At 44.4% G+C, this 24,764-nt stretch overlaps 1 protein-coding gene across 11 annotated transcripts in view; it reads right to left on the bottom strand.

Annotated features, from left to right (window-relative positions):
• Window positions 1-24,764, bottom strand: part of MORC2 (MORC family CW-type zinc finger 2) — a 55,785-nt gene that overhangs the window by 22,060 nt on the left and 8,961 nt on the right. For 7 of the 11 annotated variants that reach the window (XR_001524277.2, XM_033518309.1, XM_033518303.1 and 4 more), the window contains 8 exons: window positions 15,853-15,943; window positions 14,201-14,309; window positions 12,826-12,985; window positions 12,633-12,744; window positions 11,266-11,391; window positions 6,329-6,408; window positions 1,581-1,730; window positions 628-710 (listed from right to left, as the gene is read on the bottom strand). Coding sequence is in view for 10 of the 11 variants with exons in the window: in XM_033518309.1 (XP_033374200.1) it covers window positions 628-710; window positions 1,581-1,730; window positions 6,329-6,408; window positions 11,266-11,391; window positions 12,633-12,744; window positions 12,826-12,985; window positions 14,201-14,309; window positions 15,853-15,943 (911 nt within the window). In the remaining variant the exon portion in view is untranslated. Of the gene's footprint in view, window positions 1-627; window positions 711-1,580; window positions 1,731-6,328; window positions 6,409-11,265; window positions 11,392-12,632; window positions 12,745-12,825; window positions 12,986-14,200; window positions 14,310-15,016; window positions 15,105-15,852; window positions 15,944-24,764 lie in introns of those variants that run through there. The other 4 variants (XM_033518308.1, XM_015644059.3, XM_033518310.1 and 1 more) reach the window with 3 other exon arrangements.

Genomic DNA, 24,764 nt, shown 5'->3' with positions numbered 1-24,764 from the left:
GGAGCACAAGGAGACATCCAGAGCACTTGGATACTGTTGTTTCTATGACATACCAATAGGAAGCTCAGTGATTTTAAACTGTTGTTACTTGCTGACCTTCCTGGTGTCCCTGACAGCCCTCCTCCCACCTCCTGGCACCAGGGCTCAGCCGTGACCCTCTCCAAGCCACAGTCCCACTGGAAAAAGGCAAAGAGCCCCTCTCCAAAAGCCCCTGCCCAAATGCCTCAGAGTCAGCTGCACAGGCAGGGGGGAACAGCCAGAAAGCCCGTAGCTCTAGTTCTGTTTCCCAGGCTGCTTCCACAGAGGCTGTCAGCAAACAGCACCTGGAGTCTGGAGGTCACCTTCCCGCACAGGATATATCAGTGGTGTAGGCAGGGGAACGCCAGTACACTTCTCACTTGGGCTGTACATCATGTGAAGATGGTGAAGCACATCCAGTGGAGATGAGGCCATGGAGATGCCTAAATGATGGTGGAAGTTCACTGCTGACTGGAGCTACCACCTGCTTAACCAGCACACAACATGCTGCCATGGGGTGCTGCCCAGTCAGCCTCACTCCACTGCCAGTGCTCTGAACCATCCCTTGGTGCCCAAAACATGACATGCTGCCAAAAGCACAAGGCTCACCCTAGACTCCCGAGTGAGATCCCCTCCAAGGCGTAGCTCGAGGGCACGGGCTTTGCTCTCTGCCTCACGAGCCTTCTCTTCCGCTGAAACATACAGGGACAAGGGTGGTATCAGCCATTTGGTACAGACAGACATCTTCAGGCATTCACCCAATGAGAGCAACTCTAGAGAGCCTTTGCTGAACTGATGTGTATCAGGGTACAAAGGGAACACAAAAACATACAAAAATCAAACCTTATGTGAGAGGGTCCCACTGACACGACATCTTAAATATGCTTAGAGGTCACAGTCAACACTGGAACAATAGCAGGGATAAACTGTGCAAAAACACGTTTGAAGGAAGGATCCATGAGGAAGTCAAAGAGGAACTGAAAAGTATAAGGATGCCCATGGCCCTGCCTGCTCTGCCTGGTAATGTGATTCAGAGAACAGTTCTCACAAAACCAGGACTAAGTTCAGGCTTGAAAAGGAGTTCCAAAGAGGTAATTTTCTTGCAGAGATTAAGGGAAAGGATTATTCTCAGAAAAGCTTTTATCTCTGATAATTACTAAATTTTGCCTGGAGAAAAGACAAATCTGTCCTACATATTAAATAGGACCCAGCATTCAGAAAACCTACACTGCATGTGATCTTACCTTAAGAAACTTACCATGTAAAAGGAACTCTCCTTTTTGCCTCTCTCCTAGACAAAAAAGGAATGCTGACTATAAGCACACATCACCCTTGTATTACTTAAGATTCCTTCAATAAACCTCATTTTCCCCAGGAGAATGGACTGAGAGCAGTCCTGAGCAGAAGGACTTGGGGGTGCTAGTGGGTAAGAGCTGGCAGTGCCTCAGCTGTTTGCCCTGGCCCCCAGAAACTCTCCATGCCCTGGGCTGATCCCACAGCGTGGGCAGCAGGGGAGGGGGGGATTCTGCTCCTGTGCCCCACCCAGGCGAGACCCCACTTACAGAGCTGCCTCCAGCCCTGGAGCCCAGCACAGGAAGGACCTGGAGCTGCTGGATTGAGTCCAGAGGGGGCCACAGAAATGTTCCAAGGGCTGGAGCTCCTCTGCTCTGGAGACAGGCTGGGAGAGCTGGGGGTGTTCAGTCTGGAGAAGGCTTCAGGAAGACATTAGACAAAATGAGCCTTAAGATCCCTTCCAACCCAAATCATCCTGTGATTCTGTAATTTGGCAATACAATGGGTGCATGCTGAGGGATAGCACAGCTCACACCAGGACAAACAGTGCCTGCAACGTCACACCTGGGGGTGTAGCAGCCTGGTTACATACAGCACACCCAGAAGACATCTCCCTCCCTGCTCTCCTCACAGGGAGATAGTGTGGCTGTGAAACACAAGGAAACACACCAATGGAGGAGCAACCTTGCCTAAGATTCACATAGGACAAGGTAAGCAAGAAGATGACAGGCTAGCAATTGGCTCCTAGAGATTACCAATATCTCTCCAAAAAGCAGAACTCGGTTGCCAGGCAGAAGGAAACTGGAGACTGTAGCTAGTCAGTTCTTTTAGACCACTACAAAGAAAATCCCTTTTCCTTTCTAAGCAGTGTCCCATTGGAGTTTTGTTCACCTCATTCCCACAGCAGCATGCTCTGGAGTTCAGAACTGCTTACCAAGGACTGTGCTATGTGACTGGCCATCATCAAGAGACAGCCTGGCTAAATCAAGCTAACAGGAGGCTGGAGGCTGCTTAAAGCACTTAGTCCACTTCAATCAGAGCTTGTAGGGAAGTTGCTGGTGGGCTAAACATATTTGTGGCTAGTGGAAAGAACACAGTGGTAATCCAGAAGGGCACAGGTCAAACCTGTCACTAACACAGTGATAACTGAGACAGCTGACAGGGACCGATATAGTTGCAGGGCTGAGGCCACAAGGTATAAAGATGAGTGTCCTATGCAGGACAGTGAGCATGCAGAAGCTGGACTCCATATACACATTCTCCCAGAGGACAACAGGCATGGTGTACCCATGGCACTACCAAACAGGTCAATGAACACACCAAAATAATCTGAAATAATACCTAGAGCAGCATAGAGTTGTTAGCTTCCACTATGTGACACCTCCGTGACTCCTCACTCTTCCATTTGTTTGCTTTCCAAACTTTGGAAGGAGATTTCCAGAAGCAAAGCAATGGCAATGCCAAGATGCCTCAGTGCAGTACTCAGTCTTGGTTCAGAAGAACATAGAAAGAAGGTGATGGTCTTTCACAGCCATCTTGCCCAGGAATGGAACTTTTTTTTAGGTCCACCCACTCACTTAGGGATCTGGATACTACAGCTTTATTGCATGAGGCAGGAAGTTACTTCCCGGGGAATGAAAAATGGCTTTTCCTCATCTTAAATATATGTATGTCTTCACTACTGAGCCATGACTCATTTTAGATATGCTAAAGCCATATCACCAATAGTCACTGCTGCTCATACATCTTCCCCCTCCAGCTATTTTTTGGTTCTCCTGTTTTGATTCCACAAGCTCATTAGCTACTTCCAGAGACTCAGCAATCTCTCAATCTGACTGATTCCAACACATTTTTTGCAGGCAGGTATCTCTGGCATTCTGGAACTGCTTGTTTGCTCAGCTGAGACCCACTACTTCTCACAATGTACTCTTGGGTTTGAAAGAGCAAAATGCAAATCATTCCTGAGTGAGGATCCCTCTGAAGTACTGGAGACCATTAGAAATTAATAATTTCTACCAGCAGGAGAACAAGAAAACTTGTTGCTACAGATGAAATCTATTTTCCTACAAGAAAAGCAATGACATGTATGCCTCTGAGGATAATACCCTGAGCATGTTTTAGTCCTGGAGGCTCCATGTGACCCAATCTTGCAGTAACAGTGTGAGCTCACCTGGGAGTTTTCACCAGAGTCCTAAGCCCTTTGCTCAGCACTCTCTTACCCCCAGAGGCTCCAGGCCTGTTCAGTGATTCCTGCACTCCCTGAAGCACTGCGTTGGTTTGGTGATCCCTGCACTCCAGAAGCACTGAGTTAGTTGACAGAATCACAGAATCAATTAGGTTGGAAAAGACCTCTGAGATTATGGAGTCTAACCTTTAACCAACACCACCGTGACAACTGCACCACAGCACTAAGTGCCACACCCAGTCCTTCCTTAAACACCTCCAAGGATGGTGACTCCACCACCTCCCTGGGCAGTCCATTCCAATATCTAATGACCCCTTTTGTGAAGAAATTAATCCTAATGTCCACCTTAAACCTCTCCTGACACACCTTCAGACTATGTCTTCTCATCCTGTGACTACGTGCCTGGGAGCAGAGACCCTACCCCCACCTGGCTACAGCCTCCTTTCAGGTAGTTTTACCTGAGCCTCCTTCTCTCTAAGCTAAACCACCCCAGCTGTCCTCATAGGACATGCACTCCAGGCCCTTCACCAGCTCTCCTTCCCTTCTCTGGACTCACTCTAACACCTCAATGTCCTTCTTGAAATGAGGGGCCCAGAACTGGACACAGTATTTAAGGTGTGGCCTCAACAGTGCTGAGTATCAGATGGGAGGGAAGAATCACTTCCCTGGTCCTACTGGCCACACTATTTCTAACACAGGCCAGGATGCCATTGGCCTTCTTGGCCACCTGGACACACTGCAGGTTCAGTGACCCCTAAACACCCAAAGGCTGCTTTGGTGATGGAAAAGTGTGATGTGTTAATGCAAATGGAACCTGTTCTCACCACTGGGACAACAATGGGCATCATTTTTCAGTGCCAGATGCTAAACTCCACTTTTAAGTGTCATGAAAGCCTCATAGACTGCTTCAGGGAAGAAGCCTCTCTAAATCCTGCTCTTTGCATCTTCTTGAAAAGCAATGGGAGTGTGTGCTCAAGACCTGCCCTGACTATAGGACTCAATCTAAAAATATATTCACCTTTGAGGATTGAGGCACACAATAAAATCTGCTTAAGCTTCATCTTATCAAGTCTATCTTCCCAGGCTGTACTTCCTAAAGGAGGAACAGGTAACATGACAATTCAAACCATTTCACTGTGCTGCTTTTCTTTGGGGTAGGGTCACAGTCACACTGCCCTCTGTGATGCTGCGCAGGCTGAATGTGGCACCACCCCTTGTGCATCTGACCTGCAGCCACACACAGACCTGCCTAAAGCAGCTCTGACACAGGGACAGAGGACATATGCCTCCAAGTGATTTACGGAGTTGATTTATGAAACCTACCAGAATATACAGGTCACATATAAATCACAACTTCCAAGATGCTTCCTTCACAACAGCATTTTTCCTTCAAGAGTCAGGGAGGGACACTGCTTTGTGGGTTAAACCTCTGGAGATTTAATGCAGTTACAATACAGTTTAATGTTGTATTTATATGCTTGTGTGATTTCTATACACTGAATATCCAACAATGACAGAGTTTTTCCTGAGGACTTAACAGGAAAGGAAGAATAGATGGACAAAGGTATGCTTGGAAGGGCTAAAACCAAACAAACCAGGGCTCCCTTGTACACCCAGACCAATCCCTTTACATTAAGTGACAGAATAAAAATCTAAAAATAAAAATTTTTAACTGCCTTAAGAAGAAGGCGCAGAACAAAAACACAACCAAAAGCTCATAATATTTTAAAGGTGAGTAAAGAACTGCAGGGTGACAGAGCTCAGCCAGACTTTTGTTGGAGTGGGGGCAAACTGCTGGGACTCCAAGGGTTATCCTGCACATCTGCTACTCGGATGAAATGGTCTCTGGGAATAATGTACATTCCTTCCACTGCAAGAATGTAAGTCTGTGTCATCTGTAGTTGCTGCAATAATTCAGTTCCTGAGCAATTGTGAGGGTTAGGTGTCCTTTTTTTTTGGTTTTGTCATTCTGGCCTGCCCGTGGAATTTTTACCCATTAGCTGCGGAGACAACCTAACTGTGGGTATTTAGTGGGTAATTAATAAAGGACAAAGAGTGGCCCAGGGGGGGAAGGGGGCAGGAAAGGAGGGTGGGGACAGTTTTTGGCTGGCTTTCTTTGGCTTTGGGGAGAGACATTCTTTTTTTTTTGGGTCTGCGAGCTGCTGCGGGAGAGAGAAGGGAATTTCACCATCACCCAGACAGAGCTGCTGCTTCTTCTCCTTCTTCCCTCTTTGTTGGTGGCCTCGCACCCCCTGTCCTGCCGGGACGTGTGGCAGTGCCAGGCACCGCCGAGGAGCTGCTGATCCACCTCAGCCACCGGCCCAGGATCTCAGCTCATCCCTGCTGTTCCACCTCAGCCACCGGCCCAGGATCTCAGCTCATCCCTGCTGTTTCCAGCCGACTGTTCCTCGGAGCCCTGCAGGAGCACCAGGACTGACTGCCCGAGGGGGTTTGTGAAAACAAAGCCTCTCCTCCATCCCATCCCAGCCGAGAAAGCTGTCACAGGGTCCCTGGTTCTGTTTTCTTGTTATTGCTGTAGTTATTGTTGTTTGTTTGCCTGGCTATACTAGTATAGAACTGTTATTCCTATCCCCAGATCTCGGTCTGAAAGCCCCTTGATTTAGAAATTTATAATAATTCGGAGAGAGGGAGTCTACATTCTTTCATCCCAAGGGAGGCTCCTGCTCTCCCTAGCAGACACCTATCTTCGACAACCGAGACAGCAATCCCAGCTATCCCAGAGGCAAGCAATCCCAGGTCACAGTAATCAAGGGTTTGGTCCTCCCCTTAGCAACAGCTGAATGAGGGCACATGCATACTCTGACAACTCACCTATCCTCGCCATGTGCTCTGCTTTTTTCACCTCTTGCTCTGCACGGGTCTTGAAACGGTTTGAAGTGTATTTGTACATCCTGTGATGATCAAAATTTATTAATCAGCAAACTCAGCAGTAAGGTCAACCCAAAATTTCATCACTGCATGAGAGAACAAAGTCCCCACATGCTACTATACTCCTCTCCATAGATTCAATAAATGGAGGAGGTTTACATATCATGAACTGGACATTTTTGGATGAAGCTAGGCAAAATCTTTTTAAGTCAGAGCTGTTTGTAGTAGTAGCTGCACCCACAATACCCTCTCTTCTTCTGTACTAACCAGTGGGGGTGAAATATATCCATATTCTTGGAGAAAATCTCAAGACTTTGTAAGAGATGGTCCAAAGTTTCCCTCATCTGACTCACGACTGTCGCAAGGAAGGACAGAGACTAATACCCTGAAGACCCCAAGAGACTTGGTACAGGGGTTCTGGCCTGGTTGAGGTGGATGCTGGCCAAGTGATTGTTTGCAGGTGTGCTTGCTCTGCTGCCATGGTACACTGCCTTCGTTCCTGCTGGTGAGCAGCGACTTGTAAGGAGTGGCCTGTTCTGTACCTTACACCTGCTTCCCAGAGCAACAAGTCTTATCACAATGGCCTGTGAATCTTTCCACCTCTTGGCCAACTGCCCCTCACTTTGAAACAGACTATAAAAGTGACTTTCTAAGTTACTTTCTTCGAGAGAGAGATATCTCCCCACAGAAAAAGACACTGGCGACCCCATCTCATCCGTTGGTAGCTATAATCCCCCATTTTTCTCTCTTTTCACTTTGCCTCTTTATCCCTCTCTCCCCCTCTCTCTTCCTCTCATCCATCGCATAACCTATGTTGTTGGCACTAAAATAAAGGTCCATCTCACGCAGGGATAGCTCAAGGCAGGGCAACAATTTAACCAGAACTTCAGGTTTCAGGATGCTTTTGTGTGCTTCACATCTGACTCACAACCTTGGAAACTGTGTGGAGATGGAGCAGCTTGTTTCACCTTCTCTGTGTTCTAACATGCCAAATACAGACCCAAATTCACTGACTGCTGTAGAGTGAGAGATGGGTGTTTGTGAGGCAGAAGGTCATGAATGCGTATCATCTCCAAGAACATCATGAGGAAAGATGACCCCCAGGACAAGCAGAGCCTGCAGGAACTCAGATCATTTTAAGACATGAGGTTTTGGATATATCAAGAGGAAAATCCCATCCCACATGGATGGGACTTTCCAGTATTTAGCTAAAGCAAAAGCCACTAGAAATGCTGTTTTTACAGAGAGGAAAAAACACATGGGGATGCAACACTTGACTGACCAACTGATTGGAATCACACTTAGATTCTAATGAGAGACTAAATTCCCCCCAAATGGCAAATAAACTGTTAGGATTCATGAGAAACAGCCTTGTAGTGATTAAAAGTTTTGTTTCTGTGGATGAGCATACATGGATGTCAGTACTGACATCAGACATAATCTCACAGGAATCCCTTGCTCCCAAATCTAGAAAATTAATACCACACGCACAGTTCCTGGAACTACATTTTGCTAAACTAATTTTCTGCTATTTATAAGGATTTTCTCCCTGGGGAAAAAACAGGCAGGTGCTAAGATTTCCAGAAATCACAGTTGGTGATTTCACCATGTCAGGAGCTGAGGGTCAAGATTTTGGTGGCACCATCTCTAAACTATGACTGCTGTAGAGTGAGAGATGGGTGTTTGTGAGGCAGAAGGTCATGAATGCGTATCATCTCCAAGAACATCATGAGGAAAGATGACCCCCAGGACAAGCAGAGCCTGCAGGAACTCAGATCATTTTAAGACATAAGGTTTTGGATATACCAAGAGGAAAATCCCATCACACATGGATGGGACTTTCCAGTATTTAGCTAAAGCAAAAGCTACTAGAAATGCTGTTTTTACAGAGAGGCAAAAACACATGGGGATGCAACCACGCTGCTTTCAACATGTTGGCATAACTGCTTTACTTCAACCACATCTGTCTGACTTCTAGGGGGAAAATAAAAAGACAGAGAAGCAGAGTGAAGCTGAATTATCCCCCCATGCCCAGCTCAGAGGGCAGGGCAGCACTTTGGGGGGACTGTAAGGACAGCAGTCCTTTGCTGTAGGGAGCACTGCAAGCAACTGTGGGGTGCCCTAGATGATGGCACTGTAAGCCATCACCAGCTTCAAGACAGTCGTTCCAACTTCCTTGGAGTGTCCTCATAGAGGCACATGTCTTGCATGTGGCCTGCCTATTTCTACCTGCACAGCCCGTATTGCTAAACAAGCTCCAACAAGTACTGGGGAAGAGATGGAAGCAATCCTTCAAGAGACACAGGCCATTCCCAGGGAAGCTGGGAACATGGTAACACAATTGCAAATGATGGTGAAGGATCTGCACTAAACTAGCCCACCCCTGCCACCAGGATGTTATCAGCTCCAGAAAGGTAAGGAAACGCCTCTCCCACAGAAACATGGGTGGTGATAAACAGAAAACAAGTGCTCTGTTTAGGAGATGCACTGTTACTCCTGAAAAACAGTGCAAGGGCTGCAAAACCTTGTTTTCAGTAAAGGCACTTACATACCCTAAATCCACAGTGGATTTCCATTCATTGTCCACTAACACCAACACTGGAACCTGCAGACAAGCCACTGTACAGGTTTTGCCTTCAGAGATAAAGGGAACCAGACTGATAGCAGGAGGGAACCCCCTCTAAAAGAAAAGAACCCCTCAGATGTCCCACACAAGCACACCAGCTACTCAGGCTATAAGGCAGCAGCACCTCTACTCTCTGTTCCCCATTCCTTTGCTTGACCAGGAAGGTTGAACACTTACCCGGCCCAGGCTGCTGGGCCAGAAACACAGCCATGCTGAAGAGCTGAGCTTCACTGCTATATCAGCTGACCCCAAAGGAGCACCATAATGGAGGTGCCTTCCCCTGTGGACTTACACACAAAGCAACACCTGTACAAATGCAAGGGATTAACCCAGTATTAACCTGGAGAGCACTCAAAGACTAGTAGATAAATAGGGATGATGGGCTCTGGCTCCATCTCTAAAGGGAAAGCAAGGGCATAAGCAAACCTTTTTAGCAGGCTCAGGGAGAAAAATGTAAAAAAACCCCACAACTGTGCCAGTAAAAGCAGAGTAGCTCCACTTTCAGAATGGACTGATTTACTGGTTTTCCCTTTGGAAAGAGCCACCCAGGGCAGATTTGAGTTCTCCTCAGGAAAAAGGCTGAGTTTTCTCAACCTGCCATGGGGATAGTGTAGTATCTACCCCAAGAGCTGTGCTGGCTCTCAGAACCCACAGTGAAGGTTTTGATGACATTGTCCTGATGGCCAAGCAGCTTCTGGAGCCCAAAGGCATCGGGAAGTCCAGCCAAAAGGGAGCAGTCTGGACATTCTCAGAGAGGCCTAGTAAAGCCACAGTAATTGTCAGAAGTCTGAGAATATTTACACTGTGCTCTACAGGAAGGCCTTGCAAAGTCTTTACTGCTATGTTGCAGGAATGGGGATTTTAAATGCAAATGCCTTTACAGTGTTTGGGAATTTCCACTGGTAAATAACTATAAGTAGATCAACAGCAGTCTGCTTAGATGTGGCACAAGCAGATCTGTGAAATAAACCTGTCACAAGCACTAAATCCATCAGCTTGGGGCTCCTTAGAATAGATTACTGACCGCTTGAGAAAGAAGACACTAAGGCAGTTGAGTATCTGGGCTGACCTGGGACAGTTAATATTGTCATGATGCTGGCAGCATCACCCATGATGATAGCATCCTGTCTATGAGTTTCACAAGAAGCTTGTCTTTGATGAGACAAAAATCTGTGTCCTCCTCTGGTTTCTCTCTCTAGTACTTTTTGATGGACTGCAGCACAAGTGAAAGCAGCACAAGGCCCTCACATGTAGGTAAAATACAGTCAAAAATCCAGAAATCCAGAGATTCTCTACCCAGTAAATCAGGATTTGCAGTGGCAAGTTCCCTGCCTTCTGCAAGGAAACAACTGGCCTGGCCAGCATCAAGAGCAGTGGGTGTAACGTTCTTTTGTTTTGGTCAGGTTTCTGATACCATTTCACATAAGGAGTTTCATATAAGGAGTTGAGGAAAGGCTAAGTTAAAAACCAGCCAGACTCTTCAGGCACTGTCAATGGCATGACGCTGGCCTGTGGCTGCTAACAGTACCTGGTAGGCTAAGAGTGAGCCCAAAATGCTCTGCTAAAAAATCCACAAATACTCTATAAAATTACTACTATTTTATTCAAATAAACTATGCCAGGGTATCTAGAGTGCAGACTGTGCTCCTATAGAGAGCCTACCTCAAGCAGACTTAAATACAGGTTTTCCTTTCCCCGCCCATCCCAGTAACCTTTTCCAGTCTCTGTTCAGCCAAGTGACAGCACACCCGAACTCACTGTCACACTTTTTAATTAAGGAAATTTAAAACGAATATAGGGAAAGCTTTTTCTCAATCTCTATTAAAACCTAGATTAGCTACATATAAAAGCAACTGTTTCAAAGCGCTCAGTCTAGTTTCTTTTTGGAAATAATCCAAACACCTACCATACGTATTTCCTTCTTCTGCTCAAAAAAACAACACAGTTACCCAAGAGTTTTGTGTGAATATGGCATTTCATGCAACCAGGATCCTAATTTCTTTGTTTTCTCTGAAAGGGAGCCAAATTGCACCAATGACTCATGCAATTTTCAAAGGCATTAGATTTTACACTATGTATCTATCTTCCCATGATGTCAATAGCACATGCCATTCTCTTATGGCCTGATTCTGAGGCTTTAGGGTTAGGGTTAGGAATGGAATTATGCAGGATACACCTGGAGGGCAAAACACTACACCTTTTCTCTAACTCCAAATGGTCCCACACATCCACAGATTTTGGATACAACACTTACCTTGGCTTGTAGAGACAGCATGAGAGTCGTTTGGTTTGTACTTTGTGTCCATTGATGAAGATCCTCATCCTGGGATCGATATAAAGCACAGCAGCATAGGCACGAAAGGAGCGGCGCTCCGGCTTGCTGCAAGACAGCCATCAACTTCAGAACACACCCAAGAGATACGCTCAGCAAAACAGACAGGTGAAAGAAAAGGTCTTTCTATTTTAATTACCATGAAGCTACATTAAGCAAAGCTTTTCTATGAAGTTATTTCTACCTGTGTCTTCTCCAGACTTTCTGTTGAGCTGTACATCCTAACTACTGCTACAAGACACTGATATATACATGCAGCCTGAAGAGGGAGTTTGAATACATCTAGATAATAATGGCCAAAGCTATAAACTGGACTATTTAACACTAGAAGTATGCCCACCTACCAGAGCTTTTCTACCCTTCAGTGAGTCAGCAGTACCCTGCCACAGAACCTGCACTACTCACTGACACACATGGTACTGCAACATCAGAAGAAAGAGGCAGTGACCAGTGTCAATCATGCCTGCCTTACAAACAGGCATTAAAGATGCCGTGATCCCTTGGAGGGCCCAAAGGAGTTTGCTCAGTATCATCACTCTAATACATAAACAAAGCTGCTTTACAGGGCCTGACACTTCCTATGGAAAATTCAAGCACTTCAGGGAAGAAGCATGTAATCTCATCAAAAAGGTAAAGCTTGCTAGGTGTGCCCATGGAGCTCCAGGATTTAATCAAGCATTTGGCTCAGCTCAGTTTTCTGTTTTCAGGGTACAGGTGATCAACTCAGCAAACACTCAGCTCTCTTTAAACAGGGCCTGTACTCTTCCACCTGCCCTCTGAGCACATCCTTCTTGCCCCTCCGCAGGGAGAAGTGCTCCCTGCTCCCTGAAAGATGGGGTGATGCACCCCACCTGCCTCCCATATCATCCCCACACAGAGGCTGACCTGCGCAACACCTTGTGTTTCGCCACAAAATCACAGAACTGAAGAGCAGATTGGGAAAAGCACTGATTCACAACCAGGTCTCATTCTGATAAAAACATCTTTGATAGGTGTAGAAAATGAAACATTTAGCTTAGGGCTCCTTTTTTTATGGTGCCTAAAGGACACTGAGTCTGCTGCTTTGGCTAAGCTGAGATCAGCCAGTGCAGGCATTCACCTCACACACAGCCACAACACCCATGGGCTGACACACAAATGAACCCCAACTTGCTAAAGAACAAACTACAGATCTTCTAAATTCTCTAATTCACCACAAAAAGAGAAGCTTAAAAAAACCCCATGCACATGGTATACAGCCAAACCCTACACCAAATCTGATCAGGGCCTGTTATGCCAGTCACACTTACGTTCCCTCTGGGGGTGTTTCTGCCATCTGAATATCTTGAGGGTCAGAAGTCACATCCAGCTCTGGCTCTCCATTATCCATTAGTTTGAGGTTAAAGATGATCACCAGGGTGCCTGAGCAAGTAACAAGTCGACCAGGTGAACCCCAGCCAAACCCCAAATACCTCACTCGTGACCTGTACCATCCACATGTACCTTTCTCACCACGTATCTTATTGAATTGGTCCATCACTTCCCGTTCTGATTTGAAAGGGGAATACTTGTAAATGAGCTCCGTCTCAATAGCAAATTTCTCCATGTTGTCCGTCACGGGTTCACAGCTCCGTGTGTTCCAGGTAGGTAGGGGAACGATAACCTGCAAATCCCATTGTACTGAGAGTGACTCAGGCTCTCCCACTCCAGTCAGCCCCTCTTGCAGGTCATGTTCCAGTGACTCACCCCTCCTGACAGCCCCCTAAATCACCATGAGAGTCCTTTCCAGCTTTTCAGTAGTTTGCATGTCTATCAAATGCTCATAGACCCTCTTTGCTAGCCTCTGGGTTGCCTTCTTGCAATACTAGTCCCAGAATCAACTACTCCCAAGTCACATGTACAGTACTGGCTATTCACACACTCAATGGCTTTTTTCCCCTTCCCATGTAGCAACTTTCATAATACTAAAAAAAACACTCTGGCTTAATTTCTTGAGAAGAGCTCAGATATCCTTTACCCATATTTATCCTGATCTCAGTCTTTGATTTTTTAAAGCAAGGTGATTTCTGCCATTTAGAGCAAATATACAGACAAAATTATGAACTGCAGCTGCACATCAAGGACACAAATCCCATTCCAGAATTGTTGTCAAACCAAAAAAGTAGCCAGAGCTGCTGCAGGAATTAGAATTACTTTACTGTTCCCACCTGCTTCAGTCATGGGCTGGCTACCAGCATGCACTGCCCCTCCCCAGCTTCTCTGCACAGGATCCTTCAATCACTCCCCCATAATGGAAGATGCTGAGATACCACCCCAGAGAAAATTAAAAACTTTTCATTATCAACCTTGCCTGGAACAACAATTCCTGAATTATCTATTAAAAGACACAAGTTTTTTATAGGTAGAACTACACTAACATTTTATTAAAAAAATCAAAAACATCTGTAAGAAGAGACACACCTGCAGTTAATGACCTGTGAGTAGCAACTTCAAACACCTTTAATTCTCCACATAAAATCCAATCAGAGAAGTAAAATTAAATGCATCTCAATTTTTGTGGGAAAGGGAAAATGCAAGATGTCTGGACATGTCCTGAACTTAGCACAAGCATACCTTTAAGTGACTGAAATAAGCCCTTCAAAATTGCTCTACTCTAGAGAGACTTCTCAATTAGAAGTAAATTTTAGAATTAAAACCAAAAGGAAATAAAATTTGTTGACTTTGCAGAAGCCCCACAAGCATAATACCAAAAGAAAACCATACACTGATCCCACCAGAGTCACAACCAGCACTGACACAGACTCTTCTGTGAAAGATGGGCAAACTCAGATGAGGCAGTATTCACTGTATTAGTTCATAACAAGAAGCACATGCAAACCTCATTGATGCCTTCTTCCTCATGGAACGTCCGTGACAAGAGGAGGCAAGTCATGGTGTTATCCTTCTTTGTGAACAGGATAAAATCCTTCCCAATCCGCATGGAACCCCTGTAGACAGAGGTCAGACTGTGTGTTACACCTGATGTACCACACTGTTCAGAATGCAGCCCACATTACTGAGCTTTCTTCCCATTATGTTCAGTTATGAGATGCCAAAACCAGGTTAGGCAGAAGGGCTGAAACAGCAACTACCATTTCTCTCTAAACATCTCACTCCTTTCAGAAGGCATATCAATCCGGGCACTTTCACAACGTTTCAAAACATTTAACACCGGTCACAATTAAAAGGTGCACAGCATTGCAGACTCATACTAAGTAGAAAGTTTAAATAAAAATAAAAAAAATTAAAAAGACAACTGATTTGAGATGTGACAATAACCTTTACATCTCTGAGCAGAAATGTCAGTGAGAAAACAAGCACAATCCCCATTTCACTGTACCGAGATTCAAGCACAGCAGTCTGGACACAGAAAATTCATTTCCTAACCTCACTAAAGCCTTACTGACACTTCAGCTAAGACAGCTTAGCAGCTTGTTGTCACAAAAAGGCACAGTTCCCTCTTCCTCCCCATTCTCCTATCCCAAATAGTCTTTGCATCTTCTCTATCTTCTCTACAAAGTTATCCTGTTAGCAAACTCAACCAAAACACCTTAACAGATAACAATTAACATTGCATGGAAAAAAGTATTAGTATTATGTCAGCATTTCTCTTCAGACTGGCTTAAGTCCATACCACAGCCATACCACAACCTACCTTTTGCATGCAGCAGCTCCAGGCAGCATTTCTCAGATGTAAAACAGTATACCTCTTGCTCAAGGTTAAGAAAGGACAGAGATCTGTTCTGGAAGCATACAGTCAGGATCTGGGATCTGCCCTGCACTGCAGCTGAACTGACAGTGTCTCAAGAACCCTTAATCCTGGATTTTCACCCCTGGTTATAGAGTTCCACTGATTTCCAAGTAGGATGCATATAATCAAGCCGCATGGGTGAGCGCAAAGCACAACAGCCAGAGTAAGTCACAAAGCTCTGTAACTTTTCCAAAGACACAGCAAATTTCTTCCTCTTTCCTAGGAAATCCACTCCAACCAGCAGGATTCCCTTCCCACATGTGCTCCTCTGCACTTAATCCTACCCCTCCTCTCATTGCTTCTATCATTCCCCTTCCCCCTGCATTTGTTTGGTTTAAGAACAAAAAGAAAAGGCTTAAGTCCATCTGCCTTGTATCAGACAACTTTCCTATTGAGAGGTTGCAGCACTATCTTGCTCAAATTTTACCTGACTGTAACAGGGAGATTACAATTTTCTTTCCAGCTCTTCCATTATTTTCCCCAAGCTCTGACCCATACCCTCTGCCTTATGCAAATATAGTGCCAAAACACTGTCATCAGCTGTACAGAGCCTTCTTGGCCACTAGAAAACTACAGCAGATGTTGACAGAGCTCCTGTCTACCAAACCAGTGTATCTTAGAGTTCATCTACTTTTTTTTTTTTCCTGGAAAAAATGCTATATACCACTGAGCAAAAGGTACATCGATCACTTGGACTATGACCTCCCCAACCTCAGGAGGCTGGCTCTTGTTGTACTTACGATTTCAAGCCGTTCCCATACTGTCCGATTTGAGTGGACTCAGGTGATCGCTTGGCTGATTTACCAAACTGGATAACACTGGCAGCTTCATCTGCAGCAAGAGACAAGGAACAAAAAAGGCTTATTTCAGGGTACAGACACATACACACGCATACTTCTTTTAGATAAAGAAGGTAACTCCTTCACCACTGGAAATAGGCCAGAAAAGAGGCCAGAAGCCAAAGCTGAAGTTCCATCCTGAAGCTGTACCACAGAGACCTGTAAGATTCATGCTGCGTGAGAGCACTGATGTTACCAGAAGCTTTGTACAGGTGCCATGATGCTGACAAAAAGTTTTAAGTTTCAGTCTAGTTCACTATCCCATCTGAACTGCATGAAGACATTTCTTCTTACCAAAAAAAGTTGTCAGCTCACATAAATTAAGACCCCAGGATGCAGTGGATCTGTTGCACCCCATGTGCCATTGACACCACACACTTGAGAGCACTGGCACTAGAGCGTAAATCAGGACTACTATAAAGGTCAGGAATCCAGAATAAACACTGCTATTTCTTCACAGTGCAGAACTGAGCACTCTGGTTAATTAAAGCACTAGTAGGACACAAGCTAACTTTGGCAGCAGATTGCTGGAGCCCTGGCAGCAGGACAGCTGGGGAGAAAGGCAACATAACTAGGTCCTACAGCAATTAGCAGAGGATCTCATTAGCACAGGACAAAATGATAGGACACAATGGCTTTACAGCTGAGAGGGTCTGTCATTTTTAGTTCCAGTCTTTATATTGTTCAAGGGATAAAGCCTTTTAAAATCATCCCTAGGAGAGAATAATTTCTTTCCCTTCCCCCAAGAGATAATAATCATTTCACCAGAGTGTTTACTGGGAAAAATAAAGTTTAATTCCAGAGATAAGTAACACAAAGTGCCTTGCTGTGAGGGCTAAAAACAAATGCATACACAAGCTACAAGGAAGCACAAGACATCACTCACCCCACCAGGCAGCTACAGTGAGGCTGAGCCCATGGAGAAGCTAGATTTCAGCATGCAGGAGACTCACACAGGCCTATCAGCATTGGCCAGTTTTACAGTAAAATATTCATTACTAACACCATTGGTTTAACATGATATCACTGAGCTGGGTCAGAATGCCATTTTCAGCTGTTAAAGACATGAATACATGAGAACAACTATCCAAACACCTTGCTGCCTCAATTGCAGCTACTCTCAATGGAGCTCCACCACTATTCCAGAAGCAGCTTTGGACTGGATAAGGCCTTCCCTTCAGCCTACTGTGGTATTTTCTAGCCAAAGAAAGAAAACACCAGAATGTCTTGTATTTCAGATCTGGGTAAAGATGTCGGTGATGATGATATTGTTACTATTACTCCAACTACTACTGCTGTGTTATTTTTAAAGCTTAGTAAGGAAAGCGATAGGAATATTCCAAAAAGAGGACTATTGGAACCTTTTTGCTCTACAAACATTTTTCAGTAACTATTTTTAAGAAACTTTTAGGAAGCCTAAAATGGGTAAAGAGTAGTTACCCAAAGCATTTCCCCTCTCAGGAAAATGACCAGATGGTTTATCACTCAATGCTGGATGTTTGAAACCACCCTATTATGACTCCTCTTTCAGGGCAGAGGGATTAAGGTGATGCCAGGCAGAAAGGACTATGAGGTAGCACCTCTCTCCAGGCTGTCTTTAGGAGAGATTTAATACTTATATCCTCCCAAGAAGCAAGATACAAATGATTTTTTTTTTTCAGTTCTTTATAGGCTCTGGAGGGTGTTTCACTTAAGGCTATTTTAGTCACACTATTTTTGTTTTGTTATACCTCAGAGTCACTGGATTAAAAAAAAGCCAAACTCCAAGGCAAGAAAAATGGGGGAAGGAGATCTATGCAAAACAAAGAAGAGAAAAAACAAGATAAAGAAATTCATTAAAGATGGCCAAGATAGCAGGTTGATCTTCAAAGCCCAAGAAATCAAGGGCACATATAAAAAGATTCTTCATAAGAAACACTGGATGCCTGGGAGGAAGGAAATGGTGGATGAAGTTGTTCAGTTCCTAAGTGCTCCTGAAGTCAGACCCCACTTCGCTTGTTGAACAGAGTCCTCTTGTATCTCCAAGGTCTTCAGCTGAGAATGCACTAAAGAAAGTCCCAGTCTTAGTAGAGAAAATTATACTTCCTGCCTTCTTCACAAATTCATCTGCTGTATTCACATTAGGTGGAGTATTGGCAGCAGACTCAACAGCATTCTCAAAAGACATCCCAGAGCTAAAGGATTTAATTCACTACCTGGGGAAAATTATCCTAAAGCCAAGTTGAACTTTGCCAAGGATAGAGGAACAAAGGAGAAGCTGTGAGGTCCTTTGACACTGTAACAAACGCAGGACATGAGCCCCATATGGGGCACTGACTAGAAACAGTGACTGACAAATCACTTTGATATATGTTCCTGTAATTCATTTTAAAAATCTGTTAACTTTAGAGTAAACATCAATGTTAGGGTTAAAGATTTAACGAAGTTTAACAAGATTTAAACAAGGTTAAGGGGACATTTTCTCCTGAGAACTGTGTAGACTGCTCCCCTGAAAGCGGCCCCCAAGAGTCACTGTCCACACACAGAAGTGTGTACACACTCTAAAGTAGGAGTTGGAGTTCCAGTTAAACAGTGTTCCTCACCGTCATGAGCCTTGGATAAACAGTATTTTTAAAACACAAGATCTTAATTAACTGCTTCCATTAAAACAAGTTGTTTTGAGCTTCCATACTTCAAAAATACAATTGAAAAAGCAGGACCTGATATATTTGCTTCAATCTCTCAAAAAGACATGGAACAAGCCCTCTTAAAAACTATTAGAAGCCAGACTGGGCTAAGTCTGCAGAGATTTACAAAGGCAAGTCACACCTGACAGATTTGGTCACCTTCTACAAGGCAGCACCTTCTGTCCTTATGGAGAGAGCAGTGGGTATCATTTGCTGGACTTCAACAAAGTGTTGGACACAGTTTACCACAGCCTGTTCCTGGACAAACTGGGGAGACACAAATCAGGCAAGTGGTATACAAAACAAGTAGGGAACTGGCTTATGGGTCATGCTCAGAAGTGATCATCAGTGGTTTTCACTCCGGCTGGCAGCCTGTCACAAGCAGAGACCCCAGAGACTGATGCTGTGCCCCACATTGCTCAACATCTCCATACAGAATCTGGATCCTGGGGTGCTTTTGCACCCTCACCAGCTTTGTTGATGGGGGTAAATTAGGCACATAAGGAATGCTTTCTTAGACACCTGGACAGGCTGGAATAGTGGGCAAGCAAGATTGTGTCTGAAGTTCAAGGGAAGTGTAAAGTCCTGCACCTAGGACTAAATAACCTGAGAGCCCAGCACAGTCTGGAAATTGCAGGTTGGGAGGAGCAGCCTTGCTGGAAGCATCCTGGTAGACAACAAGCCAAGTATGATCCAGCAGTATTGCACAGCAGCAACTGAGACAAACAGTATCCTGGGCTGTATCCACAGAGACATTGCCAAAGAGATGGAAATGTGATTATCCCACTCAACTCCATGTTTGTCAGGCCCCACCTGCAGTACTGTGTCCAGTTCTGTCTCCTCAATTCAGGAGAGATGCAGACAGACTGAACAGGATGCAAAGGAGATGATCAGAGGCCTGCAGAATCTGTCCCATGAGAAGAACTAGGTCTCCTTCCTTGAGAAGAGAGGGCTCAGGGGAAATCTCATAGTATTACAGTACTTGAAGGGTAGCTACAAAGAGGATGGAGTCTCTCCCTTCCCTAGGATCCACATGAAAAAGAGGCAATAGATACAAGTTGCACTGGGAGAGGTTTCTTCTTAAAAAAAGTAAGACATTTTTTAGAGATCAATCAGTTATTTAATCAATCACTGGAACAACCTCCCCAGGTATGTGGTAGAGTCCCCATCACTGGAGAGACAAAGTGCAAAATCATCTTTTCCATTTCCCATGAAAGGCTAGTACAAATGAACTTTGAGGTACTTTCCAACCTGAGCACTTCTATGATGAAAATACCAGGTAGAGACTTATTTTCTTCAATTGCTTAAGAATAAAACTACAATCACTTCCTAAACAAGTTGTTATACTTTCTCAACCTAGAAGTTGATCCACTGAATCATTCAACCTGTATTTTGATTCTTTAAATTCATGCAGCATTTTCAGAGCCAGGCATTAAGTAAAAGTTCAAGCCAGAGTAGTGATTTCACCGATAGTATGAGAAATCTGATGTGCTGCAGGAGATCTATTGTTTGGTTTTCTATGGACTCCTGTCTAGCTCCTTACATAAAAGCCAAACTTTCGGGCCAGTACTATTATATTCTCTGTGTTGGGGGCAGAGGGTATTTATTGGATGGTAATATATATAATATTAATATATTGTTATATTATTATTATATTAATATATATTATTATATTATTATATTAATATATAATATAATACTGGAAATTAGGAAAAAAGTTCTTCACCAAGTGGTGGTTGGGCACTGGAAAAGGCTCCCCAGGGCAGTGGTCATGGTCTCAAGCCTGACAGAGCTCCAGGAGCATCTCCCAGGCACAAGGTGGGATTTTGGGGTGTCCTGTGCAGGGCAAGGAGCCAGACTCCATGACCCTGGTGGGTCGCTTCCAACTCAGAAGATTCTATAATTCTGATACCTCTCTGCAGGACATGATGGTTCTTTTGAAAAGAGCTGTCCTGTGACATCACTGAATCCTCAGACCTTTTGGCAACTTACAGAATTCACCGAATGACTAGGTTGAAAGAGACCTTCAAGATCATCAAGTCCAACCCATGCCCTAATACCTCAACTAAACCATGGCACCAAGTGCCACACACAATCTTCTTTTAAACACATCCAGAGATGATGACTCCACCACCTCCCTGGGCAAACCATTCCAATACTTTATCACCCCTTCAGTAAAAATCTTTTTCCTAATATCCAACCTAGATTTCCCTTGCCCAGCTTAAGGCTGCGTCCTCTCATTCTGTCAGTTGTTGCTCGGAAAAAGAGACCGACCCCCACCCAACTACAACCACCTTTCAGGGAGTTGTACATAGGGAGTGATATAGGGTCACCTCTGTGTCTCCTTTTCTCCAGGTTAAACAACCCCAGCTCTCTCACTTGTTCCTCACAGGGTTTGTGTTCCAAGCCCCTCACCAGCCTTGTTACCTCCTCTGGACATGCTCAAGTATCACAACATCCTTCCTGAACTGAGGGGCCCAGAACTGGACACAGAACTCCAGGTGCGGTCTCACCAGTACTGAGTACAGGGGGAGAATGACCTCCCTGCTCCTGCTGGCCACACTATTCCTGATCCAGGCCAGGGGCCGTTGGCCTTCTTGGCCACCAGGGCTCTCTGCTGGCTCATGTTCAGCTGCTGTTACCAGTACCCCCAGGTCCCTTTCTGCCTGGGCACTGTCCAGCCACACTGTCCCCAGCCATGACTACAGTGTCAGCTGTACAGTACAGCTGTTTACAGTACAGATGGCTACAGCTTGAGTACAAATGTATTCTGATCCTGAGACCACACAACCCAGACTGACCATTAAGACAGCCAATACAGCACAGCCAATATAGAATGCAACTGCAGCAGGAATCAGTTGACAAACACCAATTTTCAGAAATGAGGAGTTGTCATTTGGCTTGCTAATCAGAAGTCATCAGAGCACTCAAATCTGACCAACTGTCTTACTAGAACTTTCTGTTTTCAGAGCCTGCCAGACAAATCTAGAATTGCCCAAGACAGAACAAGGCCCGAGAGAACAGCAACGAGACAGAGTAACATAGAGATTGTGTCACTGGAACAGTTAACTTGAGCCCTTCAAGCTATTCCCTCCATTTATAAGTGCTCAGATGCAACTGGATTTATTCACTCATCATCCCTAGATGATGCCTCATCCTGCCTCCAAGCCATCCTTTCAGTTGACTTGGCAAGATCCCATGCTAGCATGGGCTCCAACAGCACTACAGCAAATCATGGAGCTATTCTTTTTAACATGTCAGCTTTATGTACAATAAAAACAATTTTTAATTGAAGTTACCATGCACAAAAATAAAACATGCCCAAGATCTATGATTTCTTGTTGAAGCAAGGTCTATATAAAGGGAGAAAAGGCCAATAAAAGGTTTTCTGCTGACATCACTTAAAGTCAGATAGGAGATCTTCAGTATATCTTTAAAACTGGTAGACCCTGCATTACAAGAAATTAAAGCTCAGATCCCTACAGCCAGGGATGGAACCAGAGGCCCATGCAGGGAGTTTGAATGAAAGACTCCTTAGGTGCTTCTGTCCATGCTGACAGAATGGTGCAGCACACAGAACTTCCACCTGGCTGCCCTTTGTCAAGCATCAAGACAGTCAACATGAGTTACATGGTATTTGCCATATACAATGCATAGTGCTGTGAAATACCTCTGCAACACACAGTATCTGCCATTTTTTACTGAGCATTTCAGACTATCAGGATAAAATTCAACATTTAGCTGAAAGATTAGACAAAAGAAGCCACTTAATAGCTGTCCTGGGTAATCCAAATATTGTATTCCATACCCATCTGTGCCTAAAATTGATTGTCTCTAAGACCATACCTGGTGGTATGGCCAGAATCAGAATCACAGGGCTGGGGGTGGGGGCAGGAAAGTGTCAAACTCTTTAAAAGTTAAGGCACTCTGGCAGACCTTTCTCTCATCTCTCATAGCTTTTGCCCACAGCAGAGGCTCTGCTTTGGGTTTTTTTCTTCCTCGGTTTCTCTCTGACCTCCAAAGGGGGTCAGTTGCATATACTGATGGAGCTGCTGCCACCAGAGAGATAAAATGCAGGGCTGCCATCATTTTCCCTTTGTCTCTTCACATGCAGTTGCCCATGGCAAGCATCATCTTGGGGAGAGGGGTCACTTTACCATTCTGAATTTCTCTTTGTTCCCAGGGAGTCCATGAGATTTAGCAATTTTGTATCTAGTGATTATTTACTGTTATTTTGCACCTGTTGCTGTTTTGCTTGTTAGTAAACTTACTTTTTTCACTTATATTTACACATATTAATTTCTTGTGGAAAGGGAATGGTTAAAGCTAAAATAGCTCAGTTCAGAGCATCCCCCTTAAATTATCTTAAACCAAGACTATAGCCAATATTTAAATCCCATTTTGCCACAAAACCAGCAATTCAGAAGCAACAACAGTATAAAAGCTGCCATGAAAGTCTGTGGCATTAGAACAGACATCTGGCATCTTCCAGAGAAACACTCAGTTTTCAACACAGGCAGAAAAGGTTGTATTTTTTCTCCCTGATCCTACAGATTACAAGAAGGCCACACTTCAATCTCAGAGCTTTTTTTTATGGATGGAGCTTTATTGTTTCCTTCAGTTACACTGGTGGCAGAAAAGTACTCTCAGGAGACCTGTTCAGCATTCTTAATTGTATTCCAAAGAATATACAGAAGATACCTAGAGTTCAAACCAATTTCCTTTATGGAAGTCACAAATCTGTGTATCAAAGCACAAATTAAATTGAATTAAATGCTTCATGTTTGTACTGGTTTGGGCTAGGACAGAGTTCAATCTCTCCATGGTAATTTGCATGGAACCGTGTTTTAGAGAAGAGTGTTGCTAATACAGAGGTTTCTTCGTTAGTGTTGAGCATAGCTTACACAGCATCAAGGCCTTTTCTGCTCCTCAAACTGTACCACCAACAAGCAGACTGGGTTGCACAAGGAGTTGTGCGGGGACACGTCTGGGATGGCTAACCCAAATGACCCACGGGATATTCCAGACAATACCATAAAATCCCAGAATTGTTTGGATTAGAAGGGGCCTTAAAGACCATCTTGTTCCACCCCTTGCCATGGGCAAGGATGCCTTCCCTTAGACCAGGTGGCTCCAAGCCTCATGCAACTTGGTGTAGGTGCTTTCTAGATAAAGCTGGGGAAGTAGGAGGAAGAGAAGGGGCATGTGAGGCCTTTCATCATTTACGTTCCTAAGCCACTGTTTCACATGATGGAGGCTTGCTCTCCTGAGGATGGCTGAACACTTGCCCGTCCATAGGAAGCAGGGAATGAATTCCTTGGTTTACTGTGCTTGTGTGCATGGCTTTTGCTTTCCCTATTGAACTGTCTTTATCTCAACCCATGAAATTTTCTCACTTTTTACCCTTCTGATTCTCTCCACCATCCCAGTGGAGGAGGAGTAAGCAACAGTGAGGGGCTGAGTTGCCAGGTGGGATTAAACTATGAAAATTTCATAAGAGGAACTTAAAGTACTGAAGAATCAGTGCAAAAAACATTAGTTGTTGCTTATTTTGTCTTCTTCAAATTCACCTCCCAATTTCACTGCCATGTACAGAGCTCCTCAAAGGATGATTTACCAGTCCTCAAGACTCAAAGACAGGTTGACAGCGCTGCTCATTGATGCTAAATAAAAGCAGAAAAGCTTTTAACTTTCTCCTGGCTAGATACAACACTGATTTACACCAATATTTACAAGGCAGAAATACATCTGTTACATTCTTCTCATATTACTAAAATTTTATGTTACCTAGTATTGATCTCAGACACAATGTCCATGATGAAACAATGGCAAACTGTTTCCAAAGCAGAGCCTTTAATTTCTGCACACCTTCTGGTCAGAGCTGAGATACACTGATCACCTGGCAGCCAGATGGGGAAAGGGCTTATGCCATCAAAATGCTTGTTCCCCTTCTTGCTCCACTATTCTCACTTCAGCCCCAAGGCCAACTTCATTGTACTGGGAAACTTCAGGTCAAGCTGACCCAACCCTAATGCAGCAAAACAATTTTCTTTTCACCAGATTAGCTTTCTGCAATGGAAAAGGTAAATGGTTTGCTATGTAATATGGCGTGAAAGAGCTACTGGAGAGGCAGGAACATGTATACAG

The sequence above is a fragment of the Parus major genome, chromosome 15 (genome assembly GCF_001522545.3).
Source record: "Parus major isolate Abel chromosome 15, Parus_major1.1, whole genome shotgun sequence".
Classification (NCBI taxonomy): Eukaryota; Metazoa; Chordata; class Aves; order Passeriformes; family Paridae; genus Parus; species Parus major.
This window is presented reverse-complemented; position numbering and strand designations above follow the sequence as displayed.